This window comes from Morus notabilis, unplaced genomic scaffold (assembly GCF_000414095.1).
Source record: "Morus notabilis unplaced genomic scaffold, ASM41409v2 Scaffold267, whole genome shotgun sequence".
Lineage (NCBI taxonomy): Eukaryota > Viridiplantae > Streptophyta > Magnoliopsida > Rosales > Moraceae > Morus > Morus notabilis.
The window spans coordinates 56,153-69,702 of record NW_010359574.1 but is presented as its reverse complement, the minus strand read 5'-3'; the positions used below and the strand labels follow the sequence as shown (position 1 = coordinate 69,702).

Sequence of the window (13,550 nt, the reverse complement as noted above, 5' to 3'; positions counted from 1 at the left end):
GGAATAAGGTCAATACGATGTTGGATCTCTCGCATTGGCGGGAGTTCTTCAGGCAACTCTTCAGGAACTAAATCTTTAAATTCTTTCAACAATTTTTGCACATCCGCAGGGGCCGCGAGGTCGCTTGTGGTTGTCCCCTTTGCTATTAAAGCTATGACCAACCCGGCGGACTGCATGTCATGCTCGGAAGGCCTTCCCAGGGCAGTAAGGAATATTTGGCCAGTGTGAGTACTTGGGCCAGCTGAAATCTCCGGATGGGGCAACGGCATCAATGCTATCTTCTTGCCATTCTAAATGAATTCATAGCTGTTGGCATGTCTGTCATGCTTGGCATTCACGTCAAACTCCCAAGGTCTACCTAGTAAGATGTGTGAGGCATCCATATCTATAACATCGCAAGTCACTGTGTCTTGGTAACGTTTACCAATTGACAATTGTACCTTACAGATTGTGTCTACCAATGCCTTAACCCCCTTATTCATCCATCTTATCTTATAGGCTTGAGGATGCTTCTCCGTGGGAAGGTTAAGGGCCTTAACCAGCGCTTTAGAGACGAAATTATCGCTGCTGCCACTGTCTATAATGAGGTCACACACTTTCATACTCACCGTACAATGGGTTCGAAAAATTGAGTGTCGTTGGTTAACAACCAGCTCCCTCGGCGTGAGTAAAAGCTTTTGGACTATGCAAACAACCCTTTCTCCTTCGTCACCGAATACTTGTTTAAACTCTGCGGGTTCCTCACCATAGTTCTTAGTCCCCTCTTCTTATTCTTCCTCAATTCCAAGTTCCTTAATGAGAGTCACGAGTTTTCGAAGCGGGCACTCGTTAGAACGATGCCCGGGTTTATTACATCGGAAACATTTTCCCACCATCGGTCTGCCCAATGTTGGCAGCCTCTAGAGGAGATTTTCCCTATCGTTGCAGATGCTCGCTCGCTCCTCCCTTGTCTAGACTGAAGTCAGTGGGTTTCCGGTCTGAGTAGACTCGGTGAGTTTGTTGTGATTCAACCTTGTAGGCCATAGTGACAACATCGGTCAAGCTCTAAATGGGTCACAAGGTGAACTGGTCATGGATTGAATCCCTCAGTCCTCTAACATACTGAACGACCTGTTGGTCCTCTGACTCTGGAAGGTTGTTGCGAGCACTCAGTCGGTAATACTCCTCCATGTATTCCCCAATACTACGGCCTCGCTGCAAGCATCGTGGGAATAATCGATAGAGAGTCTGTTCAAAATCGTTGGGCAGGAATCGTTGTCGCAACAACTGTTTCATAAAGGCCCAAGAACGAATCGGTGGTCTTCCATCTCTGTCTCTATTTTTACTCATTGAAATCCACCAAGCAGTAGCCCCTTTTATTAGTTTGGAGGCTACATACTTCGTCCTTTTGTCTTCTGGGACAGCCATGTACTCAAAGAAGGTGTCAACCTTATGTTCCCAATCAAGGTAATCCTCAATATCAATGTTGCCATCATAGTCAGGGAGTTCCATTTTCAGCTTAAAATTTGAGTTTCGCTCACCATTAAAAGGAGGGTTCTGTAGACCATACCTAGTACCCTAAGCAAGCCAAGGCGTAAAATCCTCTTCACCCTCAAGATCGGCTAGTCATACTCGAGTCGGTGGTGCGGTAGGTCGAGGTGGTGGCGCTGCAGCCGTGTTCTCCATCTCAAGTTCTTCAAGGTCAGCAACGAACTCAGGAAGTCTTCGGGATCACAACTCTTTGTTCAACAGTGGTGGGGTTCAGGCGGTCGCTTGCTCTCGCAGAGGTGGGGGATCCCGTCGCGGTGGCTTCAAGGTAGGTCAGGACTCAATTTAAGTCCCGTGACAGGGTATTGAAGCGGGTTTCAAATTTCTGGTCAAGTTTCTCCATGGCGGCCCAAAAAGCAGGGATACCTCGTTCTTCATCTTCACTCCTAGGAAGGCTGGACTCACCGGTGTCAACCATGCTTTGGGAAAGCCTCAACTCTAATACCAAATGGTGCAGCCGCATCTATGAGACTTCTCTGGCTAAACCAAATGGATAAGGCCACAAGAACCCAACCCTAAAACAAGGGATAACGACAAGCAAGAAGAAAATCAATCTGTGGGAAATTTTAGTAATAATTCATTAATTCTTAAGAGTTTGACAATCGGCTATTTATAGCTGAAAGATAACACATCAAACGATAGATAAGTCTGCGTTTTAGCTAGCAAAGAAACGACACAAAATAGACTCAAACGACAATTAACTTCAAGCCACAGGAGGAAACGACAATAGGTAAATCAAACAGTTTAGCCACATAGAGTAAACAGAGTATGCCCTGTATCACTAATACACTATTTAGCGCCTCATAAAATTACATTCAATGTAATGAGAGAACCTCTATATATCCAAAACAATTTGTGAGCTCTGAAATAAATAAATATATGTATATATATTGAAAAAATTATTAAACTTATCTTAAAAGTATATGGGTCTGAATTTTTATTCCTCATTCTTAATTAATACCTTTTTATTGATATGGTTATTTGACTAAAAAAAGTATTAAGAGGTAAAAATCAAGACTTATACACTTTTAAAGAGTATTTGTGAAGATGAGTATTTGTGAAGATTTTTCTCTAATATTTTGAGAGAGATAATGGTTTTTCAATAGGGAGAAAGAGGAAAATAGGCCAAGCCTTGAGATTAATTAAAATTAATAGGCCAATAGTTTACATAAGTTAATAAATAGGTCAAATTACTGTTTTCGTTCATAACTTGTCTGGTTATAAACCATAACTTGATAAGTTATGGACAGTTTTATCCATAATTTGTCTGGCTATGAACCATAACTTGACAAGTTTGTCCATAACTTATCTAGTTATGAACCACAACTTGACAAATTATGACATATTAATTTTTATAACTAAAAATTAGCCTATATACTTTTTTAAACTTTTCATATTAGCATATTTTCTATTATTTCCATTTTCAATATGGGTACCAAAGTTGGAATTGCTTGGAGTATGAATAAGGGGGTTGTTGGTGCGGTGTGCAACTATTTTCCTCTAAATTAAATTAAAACTCTGCTCTTTTTACAGTTTAAATCACAATTAAACTTTTTTATTATAATATTCTCTCTCACAAAAAAATTCACTTCTTAACTTAAATTTTCAATTCGAACTAAAAAAAATGAGGATGTTTAACAGTTTTTGATTATTAAGCCAATCACACGTTAATAAAACAACATAGGAAAAGAAGAAAGCATCATTTTTAATGAAATGTGGCTTTCCACGGAATTCAATTCGCACAAAACATAAAGTTGACGACAGCAGCAGTGCCTAATGCGCATTGCACACCCATATCCGTAAGCAAAAACCAAAATATCAGCTTTTGATTTGTTCACATGTTTACTCTCTCTTCTGCGCTAATTAATGAGTCCAAACTGATGATCTCATTTGTTTCCACACTCAAGTTCACTTCGAACCAATGTACTTAAAAAAAAAAAGTGGGGTAATCACTTTGAACCAAGCTGTTCAATTAGCGCAAAGATGAGTGAATGTCCCAAATTTCTTGTGAACAATGCTGCTCACGCAGTCGGTGTCACATGAATACAGAAACGTGGTCACAATGATGGTGATAATAAATTCCACTGTCAAAATTCATGCACTTGTTTTTTTAAGACGAAACTAAAAAAAATTTAAATTTGAATTACAATTCTATTTGAGTTTATATTTTTTTTTTATAAAATTTGAGTTTGAACTTGAATTTGAGACTAAATTCGAGTTTAAATTTTTCCTTTAACTCGAGTTTATAAACTCGAACTCAAGTTAACGAACAATATTTTTTTTATTTTTAAAAATGTCATAACTTTTTTATTTTAATTCTAATTGAGATGATTTTTTTTATGCATTCACAACGAAAAGACGAATAAAACCCCACCCATATACCCTATTAAAATTTTTCATCACCATTGAATTTTTATTAAAATACAATTTAAATACAAATTTAAGTTTTGACCCACCTAAATACAAACTCAAATAGATTCTCAATTCAAATCATAACTCAAATGTGCACATATAAACACAAACTCAAGTTACAACTTCAACTTAAATTATAACTCAAACTCAACTCAAAATCATCGCTCAAGTCACCCTAACTCAAAAATGCAAAAAACAACCCCCATGAAATTTAGTATATATCTTTATTCAAGAAGTTTATATCCAGAGTACACTTAATCATTCTGGAACCATGCAACGACGATTGCACAAGTAAATATATAGTTTCAGTAATTGTCATTGTATCTCGTCTCCACTTAATATCAGTATCTTTATATACTGTTGTTTGGGAGGAAAATTTAGCAGATGAGCAATTATATGCTAATCAAGGATTAGGAGCCCCAAGATCAGTCATGAGGAAATGAATCTGGCGCCTCAAGTATAGAACCTGTCAAAATGACATGCCATAAGGCATTAGGGAAAGAAAAATAAGCGTCTATTGAATGTTGTAAGCAAATTATGATTCAAATATAACATGTCCAACATGAACGACAGTCTTATTCCAATAACTAGGTGACGCATTTTCATATATATACATATATATATATACGTTCATTATTCTAATTTACTTATCAAATCATGCACAGAAAAGGCTGGGATGAGTTGTATTAGGTCTTAGATTTAATATCTTTTTCATCTGAAAATATAAAAAGGTGACGACATAAAGATCTGGAATTTATTAGTTAATCTAACCTCGTCTTGAAGCAAACTGGGGAGGTGGTCAGTTGCTAAAAGACTGAAAATTTCTTCCCTAAGCTCCTCCACTTTAATGCCCGACCATGTTTGCTCAGGCAGCGCCAACAAAAGTATAGTTAGAACATCACCGGTTGAAGGGTGCATACCTTTGCAACTACCTTGATCAAAGGCACACAAACTACTTGGCTCGGGACGAAATGACGGTACCAGCATATCAACTCCTTGTTCCGAGCCATTTGTCCTTACAGTTCCTGATACAACTGTTACAGGCCTTTCACCATCAGCCTTTAAAAGTTTAACATCAGTTTGTCTGCAGAACAATTCATTGGGTGAGCAAAGTTTCCCAGCCAAAATTTGAGCTCCTTGGCAGCAAACCTTTGCAGCTATCTTGGGCAATGCACTGTTATCACCAGAAGATTTGGTTTCTTTGCAAAGAACACTTTCACAGGTCAACCATTTGGATACATGCTTGAAGAGTTCAGTGTCTCTTACTCGTTTCAATACCTCTTCCTGAAAAGCACAAAGCATAAATCTCAGAATCAGACTTTTCCTTTGAAAAAGAAATCAGACTTTTCCATCTACTACAAATAAAATAAAAGAAAAGAAAAATAAAATATCCAAGAAAGAATATTCACCACATCGAAGGAAAAAATAAAATTAGAACCCATGACAAACCTTTACAGCTAGCCTTCCTTTCTCCTCTTCACTCAAAAATAAACTCCCATCCTCTTGACTCCGAACTTCCGCAACCCACTTGATGAACTCTCTCAAATCAGCAGGTGGTGACTTAAAAACTACAGAAAGTACTTCCTGAACATCTTTCATGTCGTCTAACTTCAAGAGGAGAGGGACATCTTCTATTAAGTACTTCACAACACTGTTCCAACTTTCATGGCTGCAACTCTGCAGAAAATATGCAGTTATATAGAGTGCTAAAAGATTTGTTGTGAGCATGCAAAGAATAGAAAGTGCACGGGAATCAAAATCTGAATTATTATTCCAAGTTAACCAAATAACAAAATCACAAAAGATAAAGAACAGCGGCAATGGGATAAGAAAGGTTCCCGTTCAGTTCGCTAATTCGAGTTGAGATGTGATGTTGTGTGAGAGCTTTTTACTGTAGCAAAAAAGTTAGATGTGATTGTTTCTGAGAGTTTTTTATTGTAGCAAAACTCGAATTCTAAACTCGAATCAGCGAAAAGAACGGGGCCTTAGACAATTGCTACATAAGATCAAATCCAAGACCTACCCCGATCATTCCTCATTCCAATGTTTCTACTTTCCCTACTTATAACAACGCCATAGGGAGCTGATGATAGATCTAGCTTCTACTTATGCCCTCCATAATAAGTTCATAGATCTTCCACTATTTCCACTATTTTCACCTCATCCTATTTTCTGGTCATGTTCAAATTCTACAAAGTCAATCTGACAATTCTTCGAGCATGAATTTGTGTGGGTAGTTCCAAATGTTGCTACATCAAACCAGTAAAGAATGACTAGAATCCTAAATTATTTTACTTTTTTCAACTGCATAAACTTAACAATGAATAGGATATATCTTGAGCTGATCCATTAGGAAACTTATTGGATGCAGAGTTTCATGTGAGCATGCACAATAATAAGAAACTAGAAAAGGTCAACCAACAAGAACATTACCACTGTATAAAGAATAGACGGAGCTCTATCAAGCCTTGAAATTATCATGTACCTGAAAAATAACATATTTCTAGACGTCAATTGCAACTATAATAATCGACAATCTATCATATGAGGTTACCCCTAGCAAAATCGAAACAAATTAGCAATACTATTTCAAATTATTCACATCACAAAACTCTCAAATCGCATCAAAAACCAAGCCATTCGGCCTTATAGCTTACAATGGAACTCTTAAGTTCAAAAGAGGAGAGCTTACCCCCTACGGTGTCCCGTTGATTCATCAATAGTGTTCATGGCATCCCAGACAAGTGTAAGAGGAACCCAATGGGGAGGATATTTAAACCGAGCAACATCCAATATGAGAACCATATCTCTTCCAGCATGGTAACCCCCAATTGGTGAAAAATGGCCAGTTCCAGTCTGCAACAAAATAGTAACATGAATTCCCATGACTTCTATAAAAAGTTTATAACTTCTATAAAAAGTTTATGTGCACCCTTAAAAAGCATGTTACAAGTCGCTAAATAACTGAAGGAACGAGCGCAAAGCACCTGCTTAAAAACTCCTCTATGGTACGAGGAGATTACATGACAATCCTCCAAAGAGGAACACGAGACTACACGTGTGCGGAACTCATCCACCGTGCTCTCATCGGTCCTAAAGGGTTCAACTTTAGCCCCATTGCAATGCGCCAAACACGCAACTTTCCCAAATGTGATCCCTTCGGTTTTGATCTTTTCCAAAGGTTCGCAGCAATCAAGCATCGAATCATCAAACCATCGCCAAGGGCCTAAAAAACTCTATCAATTCTGAATCCAATCATTACTATCAAACAAAAACTAAGGCTTAGTTTAGTAGTGCTGTAGATTTTGGAAAAATAACTTTTAACTGTACTGAAGGAAGAAACAGTTATTACAAAAAGCAGCTAAGTGCTTGATAAATTATAATTATAGTAGCTGTGCTGATTCTAAAATCAATGTAATAGCCAGAAGAGAATTAAGAATTACGACTATATTATATTATATTATAATTATAATATAATATATATTTATTATTATATTTAATATAATATAAAAAACTATTATTATATAATTATGATATAGAATATAATAATATTATTAAAATAATAACAAAAATAATTTTAAAAAATGATTATATTATATTATACTAATATAATATATATAATTACAATATAATGTATATTTATTATTATATTTAATATAATACAATAAAACTAGTATTAAATAACATATTATATAATTATGATACATAATATAATAATATCATTAAAATGATTAATATAAGTACAATATTATAAAATATATTATAATATTACTAACTATAACGTGTGTAATACATTATAATATATAATTATATTAGAATTATAAGATTATATAATTATTATATTATATTAATTATTATATTATTATTAATATAATGAATATAATTATATCAATAAAATATATTATATTATATATTATAATATATTATAATTATAATATCATATTATAATTATAATATCATGTTACTAAAATAATTATAATAATATTATAGTTATTAATATAATTATGATATTATTTGTTGCAATATTATTATTATATTATATTATATTACAAGTATGAATTTTAAATTAAAAAGATTGTAAATTTTAAATTTTATTAGGGATATTATAAAAGTTTTATTAATTGTACTATATTGATTTTCGCACAATAAGTTAAAATTGTCTTTAGACTACTTTTAATTTTGACTGTAAATTTTTTAAAAAAAATTCAAAAAACACTTTTAAAAATATTTATCAAATATTAAAATCAACTTTTACGAGAAAAAAATAATACCAAACTAAGCTCAAATTCAGTTCCTAAATTTTGCTCCAAAAAACAAATCGATTTCGAAAATAATAAATAAGAAAAGTTTTACCTTTCCATTTTCTTCCGGGATCGATTGAAAGCGCATTGAGGACCATGGAAAGGGTGGCAAGGCCACAGTAAGCAGGCTCCGATTGGGTTTGGTAGTAAGAGATGAGCTTGAAAAACCCTTCCATGGTTCCATCTCCTAAAGCTTCAGTGAAGAGACTCTTCAAAAGACACACAAACAAAAAGCCACTCAGACTGAAATGTCGCCAAAATTCTACTTCAGCAGCTGATTTGAGAGAGAGAGAGAGAGTTAGAGCTTTCATACCTTTCCTTCCGGGGAAGCGAATTCGATCGCTGGAGGGGAAGGGAGGACTCTGCGGTAAAGACCTGCAATCGCCATTACTGTTGACTTTCCGTTCTTCTGAGGAATTTTTGTTCCGCTTGTACTTGTTTTCTCCAAAGGAATTATTTTCTAAGTTGAAATTCATGTGCGTATTGTGTGTGTGTGTGTCTACATATATATATATATATATATATATATGTGTGGGTACATGATATATATATATATAGTTTGCTTACAGTTTGACCGGCCGTTTACCGTGTCATTCTTTGGCGTCGGGAGGGGATCTCGACCATATTCGCCTGACTTTTCTTGTGATTTACAATTAAAATTAAAAGTCACCAAATTGATTATTCTCCGCAAACAAACAAACGAAAGGGAGAGAGAGAAAATTCACAAATCACAGTTCTTATCTTTATCTGTTGTTTATTCTTCCAATTTACAGCCCTTTTTATGGTCGTCAGAATCTAGCTGTCCGATTGGTACAAACAAAACTGTTGACTTCCCTTTTCTTGTCCAAAAAGAAGAGAAAAAGAAAGGGAAAGCTACCAGCCTACCACCATTTTTTCCTGCTTTATGCAAAACATCTTTTCCTCAAACTCTTTGATAGGTAATAATTTAAACCCTATCTTTTATTTTTGACGAAACCATTTTCAAACTCTTTAAAAATATTGATAACTACGGCGTTTTTAATAACTTCTCCCAAGTTTTTAAGGGAGTAAATCACGTGCATTGTGCAATGCAGCATGTGACCTCACATATGAGGGGGTATTTAGTAAAACAAAAATTATCTTTAATTAACAAAATGAAAATTTGAAAGTAAAATAATTGGAGAGCAAATAAAATATACTTGATTTTTTTTTATTTGAAAAAATAAAGATAAAATTGATAACTACGACAGACACCCTGTCATACGATAAGACCAGTACTTAATCACCTACATAGTCAATTTGTGCACTTGCTTTCAACTATAACGGTTAAATCCGACGAAACAAAATCCAAAACTCCGTATCCAAAGTGTGAGCATAAATAAAAGAGACTTTTACTTCAGATTTAGAAAAATAACGATAACAAGATATACAGACCTTCTCAATTAAATAAATAAATAAGTATAGACCTTTTGACTCGAATAAATTGTACATTTGTTTGGCGATGAATTAAATTCAATGTCACAACCCTTTTAAGTCTGATGATAATTGCTTCAAAACTATTTCTTTCTTCCTACTTTTTTGTTTTTGGCATATGCCCTTATGCCTATGTTACTACAGCTACAACTAAATTCAAGAAGCGTAACCCGTTTTTGAAGACCACTTCCATCTCCCGAGCAAGTCTCTTTTACCATGGCTCTTCTACCTGCGGCGGGCACGTCTAGGCACGCCACCCATGAGGTTGCGATCGCAGCGATATGCCGTCTGAGTTAGTTATACCCTGTTTGCTTAGAACTAAACAAAACAATAGAAAAAATTACAGAACAAAAAGGATGTGCTAACAGAGAGGTGCACCAAGAACCTCATCCACCTTGTTCTCTTGGCATCTCTTCAGAAGATGAAGCTGGCGTCGTAAGTGCAACACCTGCCAAATAATCACATTTACCATTCAGAAATTTCTTCGGAATGAAGAACAAATATATTAGGCACCCAACCGTATTAGCAATGATGAATTTGACTAAAAATACAATCAGTGGGCACTGCGACAATCAGAGAGTTGATAAATAATGTTGAAGCCACTTGAATCATAATAAAAGTTACCTCTTCTTGAAGCAAAGTGGGAAGGTTTTCAGTCGAAAAAAGGCTACGTATTTCCTGCAAAAGCTTCTCTTCTTTGATCCCCGACCATGTCTCAGGAGGCAAGGCCAGAAGAAGAGCTGTTAGAACATCATCTCCAGCTGGATGTAAGCCGGTGTAATTTCTTGAACCAGTACAGCTGCAAGTTGGTTTTGTCTGGGAAGAAGGTACTAGCACGTCAACCCCCTGTTGAGTGTTGCCATTTACAACAGTTCCGCTTACCACTGTGATTGGCTTGTCACCGTTAGCCTTCAAGCATCTGATACATGTTTCCTGACAGCAATAAGCCTGAGAGCCGGAGTTCCCTGACAAAATTTCTGCCCCTTGGCAACACACACTTGCCGCAATATTCTGTAAATCCTCTCCAAATCTAGAAGTTATAGAGTGTTTGCAGCATAAATTTGCTGAAGACAGGAACGATGTTACATGTTTAAAAAGGCCCGTGTCCTGAACCTGTTTCAATACCTCCTCCTACAGAACAAAACATAGGAAGTGAATATTTGGAGTGAAGTACAGCAAAATGCAGAATTAATATGTCATTCTGAATAGAAAAAGAGCAAGCCCCCTGCATAAAAGGGTATCAGAGGCAAGTCAAAGTAAATAAATTTGAGCTTTACAACACCTTGACAGAAAGCCTAGCTTTCTCCTCTGGGCTTAAACCTTGGCTGTCGTCCTCGTGTCTCCGGACTTCTGCAACCCACTTGATAAATTCCTCAAAGTTGGAAGGAAGAGATGTGAAAACTACAGAGAGAACTTTCTGAATGTCTTTGACGTTGTCTGACTTCAGCAGAAGAGGAACATCGTCCATTAAGTATTTAGCAATACCAATCCAACTCTCATGTTTACAGCTCTGCCAGAAGTTCGAGAATCATATATAAGTTAACTTATAAGAGATAACAGATACACGATTTCAGACAAGTTACAGCCTTATATACATATATTTTCCACAGACACAAAGATATTGTAAAATAGTTCAAGAATATAGACAATGACAGAGATAACCAAACCTGCACCGTACCAGGGTATAAAGCTGTCCAGGATCCCTGTGAGGCCTGGCTATAAGCATGAACCTGGGAAAAAATAAACGTGAAGATAAATTCACAATGAAATATGCTGCAACTTAAAAACTGTAAAATAGAGAATCAACAATCTAGTTTTTTCAAAAATGTTTAAGTTACAAACGGCTCCTAAGATTCAGGTCCAATCTCATTGTAAGTGGTTAAACTTAATGAAATACGGTATATATAACTCTTACCCTCTACGTTGTCCAGTTGTTCCATCAAAATGATCCATGGCTTCCCATAAAAGTTTCAGTGGAACCCAATGGGGAGGATATTTGAAACGTGCAACATCCAAGATAAGTGCCATGTCCTTTCCAGCGTGATAACCACCAATTGGCGAAAAATGACCAGTTCCTGTCTGCAACAAAAATTTAATTGGTATTTGCCAAGAAACAAGCTGGAAGTTCCATTTAAGCATGGCTTTGCAAAGTATAAACATGGCAAAAACTGCGACAATTAGCCTCCCCGTGCAATGTAATGCATCACGTTTGTTACTTTGAAGCATGAATATTTACTTTTTCTAGCTAAACATAAACTTTACACCTATTTGCGTAACTAATCCTAACCTGTCTGAGAGCTGCTCTATTATATGATGAGATCAAATGACAATCGTCTGAAGTGGAACATCTCATGACATATTTACGGAAATCATCAACGGTGCTGTGGTTTGTACGGAATGCCTCAACTTTCGCTCCCGCACACTGAGCCAAGCATACAAGCTTCCCAAATGAGATGCCTCGAGCTTTAACTTTTTCCAAAGGTTCACAGCAATCCAGCATAGACTCATCAAACCATCTCCAAGGTCCTATAACACAAAATACATAGGACCAAAATAACAGAGGCTTAAGTGTGATGGATTTCAATGTTCACTTAATAGTCAATTTAAAGGAAACTTAAATTCCACTATATATAATACATGTTCAAAATCTCATGGTACAAAATATATATGCACAAATACGTTCAAATTCTTACCTTTCCATTTTCTTCCAGGATCAATAGCTAGGGCATTCAAGACCATGGAAAGGCTGGCCAACCCACAGTATGCGGGCTCTGACTGTGTCTGAAAATAGGAGATCAATCTATAGAAGTTCTCCATGGTTCCACTCTGAATGGCTTCAATAAAAAGTTGCTGCAAATTCCAACCAAAACAGCATAAAATCACGGAGGGATCTAAATGAGGTGACAATTTTAAACAATAATTTCACTGGAAAAATAACCCCAAAAAAAAAAAATTCACAACGAAAAAGTATTTCACTCTATAGCTAGCCTCAATTAAACCTTCATGATCAAAACCAATATTGGACGAGAACCAAACACGAAAATACGAATAATAATTAAAAGAAAAAGAGCAAAATAATAAATAAAAAGAGTGTACCTTTCCTTCCGATGAAGCGAAATCGATCGCCGGAGGAGAAGGAAGGACTCGTCTATACAAACCAGCCATGGCCATTTTTTACTGGAAAAAAAATTAATTGATTTTTGTAGAAGAAATTATTGGATGAAGGAAGAAAAAGAGGATTTGGGGGGGACTGATATTTTGTTGAAGTCAAACCGTACTGTGTGTGTTAGGGTTTTAAGGAAGTTCGTGTGTACTACGTTATATACGAATGCGGCGTTACCGCCCGCGTAAATTAACTGTTTTCAAAAAGACCAAGATTTATACGGGCAATACGGCACCGCCAAACAAAGATAACGACGGAATCCAAAAAATAAAATAAAATAAAGAAAGGTTCTTCCAGGTTTGCAATAGGTTATAATGACTATCCAACAATTAACAAAATAATTTTTTTTTATTTTTTTTTATGAAAAAAGACACTTACTCATTCTTTATAAAAAGATGTCATTTTATAAATAAAAATTTTTAAAAAGTTATTTTACTAATAAAACTTTTCAAAAGAGTTATTTTTACAAAGGCCTCCAATAAGGCACCGCCAAACAAAGATAACGACAGAATCCAAAAAATAAAATAAAATAAAGAAAGGTTCTTCAGGTTTATTCTTAATCTATTTTAATTCTTGACTTTTTAAATATTATACAATTAGTTTTTAAAATTTTATTTTATTTTACTTTTAGTCTTTTCGTTAATTAAGTATTAAATTTTAATAAAATTTGTGTAAATTAAAGATCAAAATTAAAA

At 35.4% G+C, this 13,550-nt stretch overlaps 2 protein-coding genes across 3 annotated transcripts; both read right to left on the bottom strand.

Moving 5' to 3' along the window:
- Positions 1 to 4,120: 4,120 nt before the first annotated feature.
- On the bottom strand, positions 4,121 to 8,730 carry LOC21389379 (glutathione gamma-glutamylcysteinyltransferase 3). Of its 2 annotated transcripts, none has more exons than XM_010094769.2 (8): positions 8,554 to 8,730; positions 8,293 to 8,449; positions 6,927 to 7,165; positions 6,632 to 6,795; positions 6,373 to 6,424; positions 5,389 to 5,616; positions 4,711 to 5,223; positions 4,121 to 4,405 (listed from the first exon to the last, which is right to left on the bottom strand). In XM_010094769.2, exons 1-8 carry the CDS (start codon positions 8,626 to 8,628, stop codon positions 4,343 to 4,345), a joined length of 1,491 nt encoding a protein of 496 aa, XP_010093071.1. In that variant the 5' UTR covers positions 8,629 to 8,730; the 3' UTR covers positions 4,121 to 4,342. The 2 variants fall into 2 exon arrangements, with proteins under 2 accessions (XP_010093071.1, XP_024019168.1); XM_024163400.1 differs by having other exon boundaries at positions 4,860 to 5,223.
- A 931-nt stretch (positions 8,731 to 9,661) lies between these two features.
- On the bottom strand, positions 9,662 to 12,970 carry LOC21389378 (glutathione gamma-glutamylcysteinyltransferase 1). Its single transcript, XM_010094768.2, has 8 exons — positions 12,789 to 12,970; positions 12,386 to 12,542; positions 11,980 to 12,218; positions 11,608 to 11,771; positions 11,371 to 11,422; positions 10,975 to 11,202; positions 10,317 to 10,823; positions 9,662 to 10,140 (listed from the first exon to the last, which is right to left on the bottom strand). The coding sequence occupies exons 1-8, from the start codon at positions 12,861 to 12,863 to the stop codon at positions 10,054 to 10,056; spliced, it is 1,509 nt and encodes a 502-aa protein (XP_010093070.1). The 5' UTR covers positions 12,864 to 12,970; the 3' UTR covers positions 9,662 to 10,053.
- Between the last annotated feature and the right edge of the window lie 580 nt (positions 12,971 to 13,550).

Excerpts from the sequence above, each read along its gene's own strand:
- LOC21389379 (XM_010094769.2), bottom strand. The coding sequence starts at position 8,628 with ATGGCGATTGCAGGTCTTTACCGCAGAGTCCTCCCTTCCCCTCCAGCG. Across the intron at positions 7,166-8,292 it reads TCCCGGAAGAAAATGGAAAG|GCCCTTGGCGATGGTTTGAT; the intron begins GTAAAACTTTTC and ends AGAGTTTTTTAG. Across the intron at positions 5,224-5,388 it reads AAGGAAGGCTAGCTGTAAAG|GAAGAGGTATTGAAACGAGT; the intron begins GTTTGTCATGGG and ends TGTGCTTTTCAG.
- LOC21389378 (XM_010094768.2), bottom strand. The coding sequence starts at position 12,863 with ATGGCCATGGCTGGTTTGTATAGACGAGTCCTTCCTTCTCCTCCGGCG. Across the intron at positions 12,543-12,788 it reads TCGCTTCATCGGAAGGAAAG|CAACTTTTTATTGAAGCCAT; the intron begins GTACACTCTTTT and ends TGGAATTTGCAG. Across the intron at positions 11,203-11,370 it reads CTGGACAGCTTTATACCCTG|AGCTGTAAACATGAGAGTTG; the intron begins GTACGGTGCAGG and ends AACTTCTGGCAG.